This window comes from Staurois parvus, unplaced genomic scaffold (genome assembly GCF_062004578.1).
Source record: "Staurois parvus isolate SC_StPar_1 unplaced genomic scaffold, SC_StPar_1.0 ptg000601l, whole genome shotgun sequence".
Classification (NCBI taxonomy): Eukaryota; Metazoa; Chordata; class Amphibia; order Anura; family Ranidae; genus Staurois; species Staurois parvus.
Genome location: NW_028318397.1, coordinates 873,396 through 888,937, shown reverse-complemented (window position 1 = coordinate 888,937; position 15,542 = coordinate 873,396). Strand labels below are relative to the sequence as shown.

The following is a 15,542-nucleotide window of genomic DNA, read 5'->3' as shown; positions in this document are numbered from 1 at the left end:
TAGGGCAGCGCAGAAGCGGTTTAAGTTCCCTAATAACCATGTACTCCATGGAAATATACTATAATATTTTGACTATATTGTCAAAAGTATTGGGAAACCCCTCCACATCATTGGATTCAGGTGTTCCAATCACCTCCATGGCCACAGGTGTATAAAATCAAGCACATAGGCATGCAGACTGCTTCTACAAACATTTTGTGAAAGAATGGGTCACTCTCAGGAGCTCAGGGAATTCAGGTGTGGTACCGTGATAGATTACCACTTATGCAATAAGTCCATCCGTGAAATTTCCTTGCTACTAAATATTTCACGGTCAGCTGTTAGTGGTATAACAAAGTGGGGACAAAAGCAACTCAGCCACGAAGTGGTAGGTCACATAAATTGACAGAGTGGGGTCAGCGCATGCTTAAGATCACAGTACATAAAAGTCGCCAACTGTCTGCAGAGTCGATGGCTAAAGACCTCCAAACTCCGGGTGGCCTTCAGATTAGCACAACAGTGCGTAGAGAGCTTCATGGAATGGGTTTCCATGGCCGAGCAGCTGCATCCAAGCCTTACATCACCAAGTGCAATGAAAAGCATCGAATGCAGTGGTGTGAAACATGCCGCGGATTCTAGAGCAGCGGAGACGTGTTTTCTGGAGTGATCAAATGCGCTTCTTTGTCTGGCAATCCGATGAACATGTCTGGGTTTGGCAGTTGCCAGGAGAACGGTACTTGCCTGACTGCATTGTGCCAAGTGTAAAGTTTTTGGTGGCGGTGGGGATTATTGTGTGGGGTTGTTTTTCAGGGGTTGGGCTTGGCCCCTTAGTTCCAGTAAAGGGAACTCTTAAGGCGTCATGCTCCCAACTTTGTGGGAACAGTTTGGGGAAGGCCCTTTCCTGTTCCAACATGACTCTGCACAGAGCAAGGTCCTTAAAGACATGGATGAGCAAGTTTGGGGTGGAGATACTGGATTGGCCTGCACGTGTTCCTGACTTCAATCTAATAGAACATCTTTGGGATGATTATAGAGTGGAGAGTGCGAGCCAGGCCTTCTAGTTCTACATCGGTGCCTGACCTCGCAAATGCGATTCTGGTAGAATTGGTCAAACATTCCCATATATACATTCCTAAACTTTGTGGACATCCTTCCAAAAAGAGTTGAAGCTGTAAAGGGTGGGCCAACTCCGTATTGATCCCTACGAACTAAGACTGGGATGCCATTAAAGTTCATGTGCGTATAAAGGCAGCCCCCCCCCCCCCCCCCAATACTTTTGGCAATATAGTGTATATGTTTTTAAGTTCCCCCATGCCCATGTGTACCACTGTTGCTATCGCTATTGTACAAAGTTGAATGCACATGTCGGTCCCGCACGCATATGTAAACAGTGATTGTACCACATGTGAGGTATCGCTGCAAGCGGAAGATCGAGGCAGTAATTGTAGCACCAGATCTCCTGTGTAAAACTAAATTGTAACCTGTAAGGCTTTTAAAGTGGTGCTTATGGATAATTAAATTGACAGTTTGTTGCTGTTGCATGGGTGTGCTCAATTTTAAAGCATTGCATTACTGCAAATGCTATGTAACATAATTTGTAACAACCAGCATTTTATTCTCTAGGGCCTCTGCTAAAGATAGAGTTTTACTTGTAACCAAAAAGTGTCAGAAAAGGCCTGGTCTTAAGACATACTTTGAATATTGGCTGTCAGTTGTTTTGTTTTGCTCTCAACCAGTCAAGCCATCAAACTGCTAAGGAGGGTTTAGTTTCGCTTTAAGTGCACTCTTATCTGCTTAGAGGTGAAAACCTCCTGGCACCGCACACACACTGAAGCCAAACTAGTAAGGTGCATTTTGGTTCCTTTCTACCCAGTGGGTCATTATAGAGGTTATGTTGATGAATGTAAAATGTACTCTAAAACTGCACATCCGGTAAGGATGTAGCTCAGTCCATAAATGTATATTTTCACATCTTATGTATATGCTCTTATTGATTTTGTGTAATTTTTTTTTTTTTTTTTTTTTTTTTAGACCTCATGATGTGCTTGCTACACTGCTTAATAACCTTAAAGTGCAAGAAAGGCAAAACAGAGTGTGTACTACTGTTGCTATCGCTATTGTTGCAGAAACATGTTCACCTTTTACAGTTCTACCAGCGCTAATGAATGAATATAGAGTTCCAGAACTTAATGTTCAGAATGGTGTATTAAAGTCCTTGTCTTTCCTCTTCGAGTATATTGGAGAAATGGGAAAGGACTATATCTACGCAGTAACACCTTTGCTTGAAGATGCTTTGATGGATAGGTAACCTTTTATTACTATAAGCAAATTTTTATGCATGACTGTCTTTCTTTTTCTACATAAAACATTTTACTTTGCTGTCATTGTGGGGGGTTTTTTTTCCCTCATAAAACCTTTTATATTGATGTTATTCTTGGAATGGATACCTCAATCTACTAGGTTTAGCAAATTATGTTGTTTTTGACATTGTAAAATTACTTTTTGCATGTTGTAATTCCTATTCACAAAATGAGGATAAGTTAGGTTGACTGTGAGCACTACTATTCTATAAGTGGACAACAGTTTTATATTTTTTTTTTTTTTAGCGGTAAAGTAAACACGATCCTTTGGGGAAGAAAAGATGAAAAAAAAAAAGCTAGTCAATACCAGCATGTGCAAAGCATTAGTGGTCACACAGAATTAATACAGTGTATTAATTCTGTGTGACCACTAATGCTTTGCACATGCTGGTATTGACTAGCTTTTTTTTTTTTCTTCCCCAAAGGATCGTGTTTACTTTACCGATTAAAAAAAAAAATAAAAAAATTATAAAACTATTTTTGATCCCCTGCAGATTTCGGAAGTTTGCTCACTTACAAAGAAATGAAGGGTCTATAATTTTTTATCATTGATAGATAAATGATAGAGTGGATATCAATCAAAAATCCAGAAAAAAAACATGAGGTAAGTGTTAATTGAGTTGCAGTTCAGTGAGTAAAATAAGTATTTGATCCCCTACCAACAAAGAATATTAGCTCCCACAGACTGGCTATGTACTCATGTGGTACACAGATTAGTCCTGTCAATTTAAGAAGGTGTTCCTAACGATGATACATTGTGTATAAAAGACACCTGTCCACAGAATCATTCTTCCATTTAAACCTCACCACCATGGGCAAGATCAAAGAGCTGTCAGTGGATGTCAGGAAAAAGATTGTAGACCTGCACAAGGCTGGAATGGGCTACAAGACCATCAGCAAGATCCTTGTCGAGAATGAGACAACTATTTGAGCGATTATTCGCAAATGGAAGAAATACAAAATAACCACGATTCTCCCTCGGTCTGGAGCTCATTGGCAGATTTTGCCTCATGGGGTAAGGGTGATTATGAGAAAAGTGCGGTATCAGCACAGAACTACAGGAGAGGAGCTTGTAAATGATCTCAAGGCAGTTGGGACTACAGCCACCACCAAACAAACCATTGGTAACACAGTATGCCTCCATGAATAGGAATCTTGCAGCGCCCCCAAGGTTCCCCTCCTCAAGAAGGCACATGTACAGGCCCGTCTGAAGTTTGCCAATGAGTATCTAAATGATTCAGAGACAGATTGGGAGAAAGTGCTGTGGTCAGATGAGACCAAAATTGAGATCTTTGGCATTAACTCGACTCGCTGTGTTTGGAGGAAGAAATATGCTGACTATGACCCTAAGAACACATCCCTACAAGCACGGAGGTGGAAACATTATGCTCTGGGGCTGTTTCTCTGGTAAAAAGGTACCCTCATTGAGGGGGCCAATGGACGGGGCCATGTATTGTAAAATGTTGGATGAGAACCTTTTTCCCTCGGCCAGTACACTGAAATTGGGTCTTCCAGCATGACAGTGATCCAAAACATACCGCCAAGGCAACAAAGTGGCTCAAGAAGAAGCACATTAAGGTCATGGAGTGGCCTAGCCAGTCTACAGACCTCAATCCTATAGAAAATTTATGGAGGGAGCTGAAATTTCGAGTTCCCAAGAAACCTTAAGGATTTAGAGAAGATCTATAAAGAGGTGATCAAAATCCCTCCTGGCATGTGTACAAACCTGGTAACTAATTACAAGAAATGTCTTACCTCTGTGTTTGCCAACAAGGATTTCTCCACCAAGTACAAAGTCATATTTTACTTGGGGATGAAATACTTATTTTACTCACTGAATTGCAACTCAATTTGAAACATTTGTATCATGTGATTTTTCTTGATTTTTGATTGATATTCTCTATCTCACTTAAAATACACCCATTATAAAAATGATAGGCCATTTTTTTGCAAGTGAGCAAACTTACAAAATCTGCAGAGGATCAAATAGTTATTTTCCCCACTGTATTAATGCTGAGTAAAGTGACCACAAACGCTTTGCACGTGCTGGTATTGACCGCAAGATGGCCTGTCCTGTTTCTGCCTATAGCAAATGGTGGACCAAGAAAAGATGTGCAGTGTTTTGCAGCATCTAAATTCAGTAATGAACACACAGTCACTATTGCGCTGACTTTATAAAACCCTCAGACTGGTGTTATAAGGAGTGAAGGGAAGGATATTGCATCTCTCCAATGTCTCCATAGGGTGCCGGAAATGGATCAGGACAACAGAACAGAAAAACGACACACAACCGCCCTGGTGTAACTCCATTTATTTATAATTAAAATAATAAAACTGTCTCATCACTTTATCATGTGAGTGCATTTCTGATACAATAATCCTCCTTGGTTCCTTCCCAGCATCGGTAGCATCACTCGTGTAGTAAGCTGGTTGCTAAGCTGCTCCTCTCAGTCCTGGAGCGGCCTGACAGCGTCCGGCCACTACTGCGCATGCACCCAGGCAAGCCAGCGCACGCTTGGTGTATGCATCTGCTCTGGAGAGGGAGGGAGGGGGAAGTGTCAGCGTGGTTGCTATGACAACACGTTTTGGAGGTGTGGCCGCCTTTGTCAAATCATGGCCACGCATGGCCTCCAATGCTTTATATATGGTATGTTACAATCCTCCTGCGGATCCTTAAGGGGGCACTTCTAAAGGCGGCAATGGTGGGACCACAGCAACATAATACAAATCTTTTGGAAGATGCATAGATAGATAGATATATATAGAGATAGATATATAATTTTTTTTTTTTTTTTTTTTTTTTTTTTTTTTTTGCTGCTATAATTATTCAAATAAATATAAAGAATTTGGCAATACAACACAGTACAGTAAAATTCAATAGCAGTGCATTTGTCATCAAACCCTGCATGAACATGAAATTACACATATATTTGTATATATTACTTATACAGGGGTGACCGTATCACAAGTGGTGTGTAGCAGTACATAAAGCTCTATCCCAGTCCCATCACTTTGCATGTTATGGTCATGGCTGATAGACCTAGCACCTTAACACCCTAGCATCCAGATTGTCTCCCAAGACCTTCTGCTCTCTAGTTCCCATGTCGTCGCCTCCAGGACTTCTCCTGAGCTTCTCCCATCCTATGGAACTCCCTACCCCAGTGTTTCTCAACTCCAGTCCTCATGGACCCCCAACAGGTCATGTTTTCAGGATTTCCCTCAGATGAAACAGCTGTGGTAATTACTAAGGCAGTGAAACTGATCAAATCACCTGTGTAAAATAATGGAAATCCTGAAAACATGACCTGTTGGGGGTCCATGAGGACTGGAGTTGAGAAACACTGCCCCACCCCAATCTGTCCGGCTGTCTACTAATCTATCCACCTTTTAGACAATCCCTGAAAAGTGTTCTCTTTAAATAAGTCTATCCTGCTTCTACCTAATAAACCACCATTTATTTCCTCCATCAGCTCATACCCCCACAGCTATTACCTTTTGTATCACTCAACCCTTCCTCCTAGATTGTAGGCTCTAACGAGCAGGGCCCACTGTTTCCTCTTGTACCAAATTGTATTGGAACTGTAATGTCTACCTTCATTTTGTAAAGCGCTGTGCAAACTGTTGGCACTATATAAATCCTGTATAATAGTCACCGTGAGACATTCTGGATTTTTACAGTCAACACAATGTCCCCTCAAGGGTTAAATGAGGAGCTCAAAATAAATACTTTAATATTATAGCCATCAGTTAGGGTGCTATTGCGACTAAGTCTGTCAGCCATGACAAATAATTTAATCCAGAGATTTACCAATGTATGGTCAAGTTGAATTGTGCATGATTATATTTCGTTGACTAAACTAAAACACATGAAAATTTTTTTTTTCTCGTTTCCTACAGAGATCTCGTACACAGACAAACGGCTAGTGCCGTTGTTCAGCATATGTCTCTTGGAGTTTATGGTTTTGGTTGTGAAGATTCTTTAAATCACCTGTTAAATTATGTATGGCCCAATGTGTTTGAGACTTCTCCTCATGTAATCCAGGCTGTCATGGGAGCGCTTGAAGGTCTTAGGGTTGCTATTGGACCATGCCGAATGCTGCAGTATTGCCTACAGGTATGTTCAGATTTTTTAATTTTTTTTATTTCTGCTCTTCTTTGGGTTTTAGGGGTAAAATGAAGTTACTTTACTGATGCACACAATGCAAATTTTAGGGGACATTACAACCCCATCCTACACTTCACAAGGGTAGAAGAGCATGTTTGCAGAAAAAAATGTGTATATATAGCTTTAACCTGTAAGGTAACTGGTCTGGTATCCCTGTTTGGCTTTCAAAATTGAAGTGTTAATAAATATTACTCTCTGCTTACTTTTGTAATCTCCCTATAAATATTTTAAACGGACATTAACAAATATCTCACAAGAACACAGTGCTTGTCTGGATCTGTGAATTTTATTATATAAACCCCTCAGTGCAATATATATATATATATATATATATATATATATATATATATATATATATATATATATATATATATATATAGTAAGCAAAGTATAATTCATAAAACAACGCAGTTAGTGTTCATGTGATACATGAGGTGTAAAAATGTGCAGATCTCCACCTCCTGTAACGCCTTAAATATCTCCCTTTCATTGGTTGAAGGACAGTCAGAATTTTAGATTGTGAGTTATGGGTTATTTTATACCACTTGCAGCACAAGTGGTAGATACGACAAAAAAAAAAAAAAAAACATAACCCTGGGATGGCCCCTGCTGGTGTCCAAACACCCCATCTGCAACACACAGCTCAGTTTCCTGCTGCTGCTCAATCTACCAGGGGTCTGAGCGTGTTCTTAGCTTTTCACCACTATGCATCTGTTTCTCAGGTTTGCAAGGTGGCTATGTGGTAATCTGTTCAAACTATTACCAAATTCTACAAAGTTGACTTTGCTGCTTCTGTGGATGCTAGTTTTTGACTGTAAAGTTTTACAGGCAGAGGTTTGAGTTCCGCTGAGGTGTTCTACTTTACTGTGTTTTTGTTGAATAACTCTGAGCCTACCCTCTTTGCCTCTGCCACTGCTTTGGGATGTCCCATTGGTCACAATCTAAAGATATGGCTGGGTCTATCCATGAACGGAAGAGAAAATTGTTTTTTTTTTTTGTTTTGTTTTTTTATTTGTGATCGTTCCTGTTTGCAGCTGGTTTCTAACGGAGCTGTGTGTTTCAGATGGGGAGTTTGGCTACCAGCTAGGACCAACACTTTATCTAGTGTCCTACTTTTGCAGGTGATGCAATAACCCATTTGTCACAATCTAAAGATCTGCCTGTGTTCATTGAATGTAGAGAGAAGTATTTTATGATGAGCAAAAAAATTCCATTTTCATCTTGGTCCTATAAAGAAAAGCACAGAGAAGAGAGGCTCTTAGTACAACACTATATCTTTGGATAGAATCAAAATGTACACATATCCAGCACTCAGAAATGGCATTGTACAATTTTCTGTGACAAAGGGTTTTAGTAACAAATGGCATATACATACACAGCCAAGTAACTGAGATACCAAAGTGATGTGTACAATATAGTTCAAAATACAGCACCAGATTATGGCAAAGTGAGAAAATATAACAGCAGGTAAAGGTCAAAAGCAAACTGGTCCATAGCATGGAAGTGATGTCCTGGTGCTCATGAAGATCAGTAGCAACTTTATATGCTAGAGGTATGAAACTAGTTAGTCTGTTTGGCCTTAGGGCTGAAGAGTCGTCCTTGAACTAATGTATGCAAATGAGTATTAGAAAAGGGCACCCGCAGAAGCAGGCCGATGGATATTGTGGTAGAACACGGGCCAGCTGAGCCGGCATATAATACCCATGGTATATGATTTTATAGGCATTTTCTAAGGTGGTGACATTTCTGGAGCATTTTGAAGCCATTTGAATCATTATCTGTCAATCCTCCGTTTTCGGTCACTGCCAGTTCACGTTCCCAATGTCATTATGCAGTGGAGGTTTCTTGGAGGAAACGATAGAACGGTATACTAAAGGGATTATACCGGTGGACGTGACCTACATATGCTTTCAAAAGCTGAAGGGCAGTAGGGTGCTGGATGAGGTCTAATCAACTTCTGAATGAAATGTCGAAGCTAAAGGTAGCGGAAGTGTTCTCTCAAGGGTATCTCATGCGACGAGTGGAGCCCATTGATAGTAATAATCCTGGTTGGAGCAAGCAAGGAATGAACATTGAAGAACCTGTGTTCCATCCACCAGGAAAACTGGCTTGGTTGGTCCATTTTGGGAGGAAATAATAGGCAGCATAAAGGATGCAAGAGGGGTAAATGAGGTGAAATCAAGCCAGCTGAATATTTGATTGAATCCCAAAGACGGAGCATATGCGATAGAGAAGGACCCATGCCTGAAGGGCATAGATTGGGAGGGAGCCTTGGTAAAGAAGGCAGGGGCTTTGGGTGAGAGTCTACCATATCAATTGTAGCCCATAAGGTTAAGTGATAAGCCTCATGTAAATAAGGGATGGGGGCAAGGTTTGCTGCAAGATATTAGGCTTAAAGGTTAGGAATTGAGAGGCCTCCATTGATCCTGTGAGTGAACAGTATTTGTTGAATCGGGGTCGAGAGAGGCCCCAAATAAAGCGGAGAATTTTCCGCTGTTGGATCCGAAGTATATGAAGGGGTACCGGAACTGGAAGGGCCTTGAAGAAGTATAACAATTTGGGCAGGTACGTCATCCTAACCGCATTGATCCTGCCAAACCAGGATATCGGAAGATGGCTCCAAGGGAGCAACAGATCTGACAGTGCTTTAAGTAAGGGGGGAAAGTTGGCCTGATATAGTAGGTGGGAGACAGTGGGATGCCGAAGTACAGCAACGAGGCAGGCCATTGAAACGGCAAGGATTAACGGAGAGCATTCTGAGTCTGCAGTGCAAGCCTTAGATTTTCCTGGGTTAACATGCAGTCTGAGTGCGAAGCAAAGGAATCTAGGATCTTCATCAAGTTAGGCAGAGAGGTGTCGACAGGTTAAGAACAACAAGATGTCATCTGCTAACAGATTTTATGTGAGCATCCTGCAGTGTCCACGCCCATCACATCTGGGCTGCTACGAATCGCTTCAGCCAGAGGTTCTATGGCCAAAACGAACAATAGTGGCATAAGAGGGCAGCCCTGTCGAGTGCCCCTTTTTAATCGGGAAAACCGAGGATTCAAACCCAGTGTATCCAAGTTTAGCTTTGGGTGTGCTATACAGGGTGGCTATCCATTGCATGGAGAGTGGGCCAAAACCATAGTGACGAAGGACCGCAGTTAAGTAGGGCCAAGAAAGGTCGTCAAAGGCCTTGGTTATATCTAATGATAGAAGCATCATTTCCAAGGACCGTCCTTGGGTGGTATGGAGCAATTGCAGGACTCTGCAGATGCCATCTCCTGCTTGGCGCTTAGGGACAAAGCCCACCTCGTCCTTCTTATTGAGTCTAGTCAAAAAGGAATTGAGCCTATACTCCAAAATCTTTGTGAGGCGATAATTTTCCCAAATGTGGGGATCCTTGTCAGGTTTAGGGATCATAACTATATTTGTGGTCAGAAGGGAGGAGAAGGTGCCACCTTTCCGAACAAGGTTATACATAGCTGCTAGGTGTGGAGTGCCATCGGGTCCAGGCAGTTTACCTCATTTTAAGTCTTTTAATGCTTTGTAGAATTTCCAAGGCAGAGATGGCTCGGTCCATGAGTGCCCTATGAACTGGAAATAAAGTGCTTTGTCCTGATCATTTGCCTGCGCAGGTGCAGCATACAAGGACAGAAGATGGTGTCTAAACTCTTCTAATATCTGAGTAGGGTTGCTAGTGAGATTTATGTCTAGATCTCAAGGTGATTGGGGAGTGTTTCGGGGCAAAGGTGCGAAGCCGCTTTGCCAACATTGTGTCGGGCTGATTAGCCTTAGCGTACCATTTTTGACGGGTTCATCTAAGGGTCCGTTCTGCTGAGTCTGTCAGGCAAAGATCCAGCTTGGTCTACAAGTTTGCGGTTAGATCCAGTAGGGGTTTTGTAAACTGTTCCAAGGCAGCTTCCAAGTTAATTTCCAGCCGGAGTTGTGTGTGTAAGCATTCCTTCTTGTGTATTGGTGCTATCTGGATAATATGGTTGCGTAGAACTGCCTTATAAGCCTCCCACAGTGTTACTGGGGAAGAAACCAATCCTGCATTAAGCTCAAGATATTCGTGAGGTTTCTGTAGAACAGTCTGAATCTTATTGGAGAGCAGGGAGTCATTCATGACCCATGGAGAGTCCTGAGGCTTACAGAGCAAAGAGCTGCAGGAGACCATTACCAAGGTACAGTCCATATGGTAGCCGAGAGTACTATAGGGAGGCATTTGCGTTGCATCAATACATGGTCGATTCTGGACTGGGAGTGGTATGGGTAAGAATAGTGTGTGAAGTATTTTACTAGAGGATGAAGTTCCCTCCAAAGATCAACCAGGTCATGGTCATTAAGTAACTATTGGAATTGCATCCGTTGGGTTTTTTTTATCTAGCTTGGGGTTCAAGACTAAATTGCAGTCACCAGCCAGCAGCAATGTGCCAACCTGGTGGGTTGCCAAGAGTGAACACACACGGGAGAGAAAGGGACCCAGGTTTACATTAGTAGCATAGTAGGTCAAGATTGTGACCTCAGTATCCTGAAGTAGGTCTTGAAGCAGTAAATACCTACCATCGGGGTCGGCAATTTTTTTTTACAGGTAAAAGGGGTAGATTTGTGAAACGCAGCCAAGACCCCCCTGTTGTTTAGTGGGGCTGTTGGTTTGATACACAAGGGGGTAACATGCGTCAAGTATATGGGATGTGAAGTGGACGATAAATGGGTTTCCTGCAGGCAGGCAACATGAACTCTGTATTTCCGGAGGTAGCGGAAAACCTTCACTCACTTCTGCAGAGAGTTCAGACCCTGGACATTAAGAGATAACCAGTTAAGTGCCATCGCGAGGATGGGGAGATGATAGCTCTGACATTACCCTCCGAGACCAGGAGGAAGAAGAGAGAGACCAGAAAACAGAAGAGCAAATGTAATGTGGAGATAAGTCTTCTACGGCTGATAGTACAAACAGCACAAGTACACCTAATAGTGAGCAATAAAGATCACAGAAGAGATGGCTGTTGGGAAAGACAACTGTCGTAACGAAGAGCCAGGCGAGGAGGCGCAAGTGTCCACCTGAACTGCGCGGCAGTGTTCGTAGTAAAACATGATATAGTGAAACAAATCCTAAACAAGTAGTAAATTTGACTGCGGTTGCATCTGCTCTGCAGGGCTAGACCACAAAAAGGGCCTAGAAATGTGTACTGGAGTGACGTGCATAAGTTGATACAACAATAGTGGCCCTATGTCAGGGTTTCTCAATCGGGGTTCTTCCAGAGGTTGTCAGGGGTTCCTTGAGCAATGAGCAAATTTTGCCTCTCATGTAAGTTCCCACTCACACCATTGATCTTTTTAGCTATCGGTAAGGGGGGTAATTGTTCCGCATAACCACAAGTGTAAGCAGCATTCTCACCTCTGACTATCACACTAATGTATCATGAATTGTAGATAGTCATTTTTAGCAAGGGTTCCCTGAGACCGGAAAGTTATGCCAAGGGTTACTCTGCATTGAAAAGGTTGAGAGAGGATGCCCTATGTAGTGGTGCAAAGATGCAAAACTAGTGGATCAGAACAGATGGGGTCTAGAACCCAATACACTCTAATGCAAATGGTGACAGGGAGAATAAAACACTAAAACAATACACCCAAGACGACAAATAAAAAAAAAGGGGAGGGGGGGCAACAGATCCTAAGAGTAGCAAAAAAAACATAAACTTGTGGTAATGTCACTGGGTCCATCGATGAGGAGGAGCAGGTTGACCAGACTGTACTAGACACACCGGTGGGAGGATAGCTGTAAAAAAAAAAAAATTAAAACAAGTGCATTGTCTGTGTCTCACCAATCTGGTAAATGGTCGGAAGGTCGAGAACAGAAAGGTCTAGGACGAGCACGTCTTCCTGTAGTGTTCTCAAATTGTTTCAGGAAGGGTAGAGAAAGTGGGAAAGTTATATTTATGGGCAACAGGTGTGATTGCCTCTCAGTGGTTGTCTATGTGCAGACTAACAGAGAAGAGGAAGAGAGGCAAAAAAAAACTTATACTTAGGCAGGGTTGACTTCCATGAACGCATTGAGCTTGTAAGGTACATAGAGCTTGGGAACTTTGCAGAGAAGTTTGGGATCATTTGTGGTTGTGCGTAGCTTGAGACTGCCACAACTGAAGATCCGGGAAGTTGAGCCAGTGAAGATGCTGAGTCTTATGACTGGAATGTCAATGTGGAGATCTTGAAAGTGGTAACGAAGCTCCTCTGAGGTGAACGCATGGAATTGGCGTAGCTGGTGAGAGAAGGAGATCTTAAATTGGAATCTCCACCTGTATTTAATGCCCTAAGACTGCAAAACTTGCAGGTATGTCTTTAAGCTCTGCCGTTTGGCAATAGTCAGCGGTGATAGGTCGGTGAACAGCTGGAGAGAGCTGCCCTGAAAGAAGGTCATGGTGATCTTGCAAGAGCCTCCTTTGTGCAGTAGTAATGGAATTTCATAATGACATCCTGTGGGGGACCATCAGGCAACTTAGCTGTCAGGGCACAATGCACGCAGTCTAATTCCAGTCGTTCTAGTGGGATCTCAGGAGCCAATTCTTGGGGGGGGGGGGGGGGGGGGGGGAGCGGTGGCCATGCCTTGGAGGTCAGTAATAGTCTCTGGGAGGACCCGGAGCCATAAATTATCCCTCCAAGCCTAATTCTCAGCATCTTCCAGTTTGTCGGAGTTGATTGAAAGCAGCCTCGAGTTGTCTACCTCCTGTTCATGCCTCTTAAGAACTGTGGTTGCCAGATCCATATGGCTCTCCAGTTGGTTGATGCGGTGTCCCAAGTTCCTTAGACCTTTAGTAAGGTCAGAGGAAAGCTTGCGTGAAGCTGCTCTTACCGGACTATGGAGCGGAATTTATGCAGCATGGTATCTGAGGAGGGCTCAGGGTGGCTTACCAGCTCCGATAGAAACTGCTGGAGTCTGTCTTCTTGTGAGGCATGATTGCCGGCGGAGAACTGCATGGTTTTGTCAGATGCAGGAGGGTCCGGCGCCATCTTTGCCAGCTTCACCGTGGGAGAGAGCTTCTGTTGCGGCTGCGGTTAGCCTTTGGTTTGTGGCTTTTATACATCCCCGCCAGGAGCCTGAGTGTGTTTTGGGAGCTCTGGCTATCCTGGGGAGCATGGTCGTGGGGTAGAGAGCCCGCTATGCAGTGGGAGACGTTCAGGTGGCATGGAGCAGGAGGATCAGATGGCCATTTTCCGTGGCTCCGCACATCTAATTGGAGTTTTAGGCGTCGCATAAACCTGTACAGTTCAGGTAACATCCATAGAGTGAAGCATGCTCTCATTGATATGCTTTGGATTAGGCCAAACGACTAGTAACACAATATCCTGATCTAGGTAGAACAATGAAGCCACCGTAGGAGGGAGCAAGCACCAAAGCTACAACACCACCTATTCTAGTGAAGAACCAGGATAGGTTTCTTGCAGTTAAGCACAGCCAGTTCTGAGATCTGTGAGCAGAGTTGTTTACCAAAAAGACCACCGTTACTGTTTTCATTAGGAATGACCAGGGATTTTCTGAGCATTTCAAGGAAAGAAGTCTGCAAAATTTAACAAGGCCAAGTTAAGATACCAAAGAAACAAAAAGGACCATACAGGCGAAACAATTCATGTGACCTCTTGCCCAAAGCTTCAACTAAAGAATGAGATGTGTTGAAACAGTTCTTTACAGTTTATAGTTTTTGGAAGATATTAATAATTATCCTTGTTTAGGTAAAATGACTTTACATACAGGCAGAGTTGTTTGTGACCCTATAAAATTTTAAATTTTGGTAATGCTATGTAGTAATAAAACTAATTGGTTTCCACAGTAGACTTTAACTAGTGAAGATGATTTCAACACTCTGTGCTCAAGCTTACCCTTGTGAAATGCTGGGGCAAGTGGCATAGACCATTACCAACTTCACTAGGATTGAATGATCTAATAGAAATAATATCTATTGCCATCTCTGTGAACCTATCATTGGGACTAAATAGTGGTATCTAGCTTACAGATTGGAGCTTAACTAGTTGATTTACCACTATATATTTTGATTGGGACTGGTTTTACACGGGCCTTTTGTGGTTCTGTTTCTAACCTTGTTATAGCTTTAAAAGTGGTATTTAACGTAAAAAAAAACCCTACCCAACCCCCCCCCCCCCCCCCCCCCCCCGTAAAAAAACATAAAAAATTGCGATGTGATAGCTGCATTAGTTTTTAAATTTTAGGCATTATCCAGATTGCAGACACCCCAAGATGGGAAATGTGTTACCAACTGGATAACCAGGTGAAATAAGGGATTAGTAAAGTAGACCCTTTTGGACAGCATCATTGTCAGTCTGGAGTGTTGGACTAGCAGATTTAGACAGACTTGACTAATACATTGTAGCTGAACTCCAGCTAACACAGCAGTTACAGCAGCAGTTTTTGTTTTTCATTTTGGAATATAGGTTTTACATAAATTAAAGATACCCTTCATAGCATGGTCTAAACTGTCTAACTGCTACTTTATTTTCCAGCTTAATGTAACAGACCAAGCTGCCCAGACAGACTTACTAACCAGATCACCAGGTGAAAAGAAAAAGCCTAAAAAAAAAAAACTTTTGCAGCCACCCACATCTAAGGTCTCATGCACACTGGGAGTTTGTTTTTCTCCTGTGAACGCCTTTTACTCCTAGCAGGAAAAGCTGCTCAAAAAATGTGCGTAGAGCTGCAACTTGCACATGTACTTTGGGCGCCTCAAGCTTTTGAGCGTTAATGAATTCCATTGACCATAATTTAAAAAACTATGCTGGCTGTTGAAATGAATGACTGCTCATTTTCTGAACATGTTTAGATGCATTTATGTGCATTAAGCTTTTTTTTTCTGCTCAAAAGCTCCTCTCCTGAACATGCTAGTGATGATTTGGTGTTTTTGTTTTTTTCCCTGTTTGTAAACACTCCTCTTCTAATGTGCTTGTGAATGCCTATGTGTGCATTGACACACAGGTTAACATTTACAAGCAGAAAAAAAAGCCAAGTGCCTATAAAAACAGCATTATTTTTTTTTTTTGGCATG

At 42.4% G+C, this 15,542-nt stretch overlaps 1 protein-coding gene across 3 annotated transcripts in view; it reads left to right on the top strand.

Annotated features, from left to right (window-relative positions):
- SF3B1 (splicing factor 3b subunit 1) overlaps positions 1 to 15,542 on the top strand; it is a 134,867-nt gene that overhangs the window by 117,496 nt on the left and 1,829 nt on the right. For 2 of the 3 annotated variants that reach the window (XM_089692692.1, XM_089692694.1), the window contains 2 exons: positions 2,011 to 2,283; positions 6,237 to 6,453. In XM_089692692.1, the coding sequence (XP_089548818.1) occupies positions 2,011 to 2,283; positions 6,237 to 6,453 (490 nt within the window). Of the gene's footprint in view, positions 1 to 2,010; positions 2,284 to 4,582; positions 4,690 to 6,236; positions 6,454 to 15,542 lie in introns of those variants that run through there. The other variant, XM_089692693.1, reaches the window with a different exon arrangement.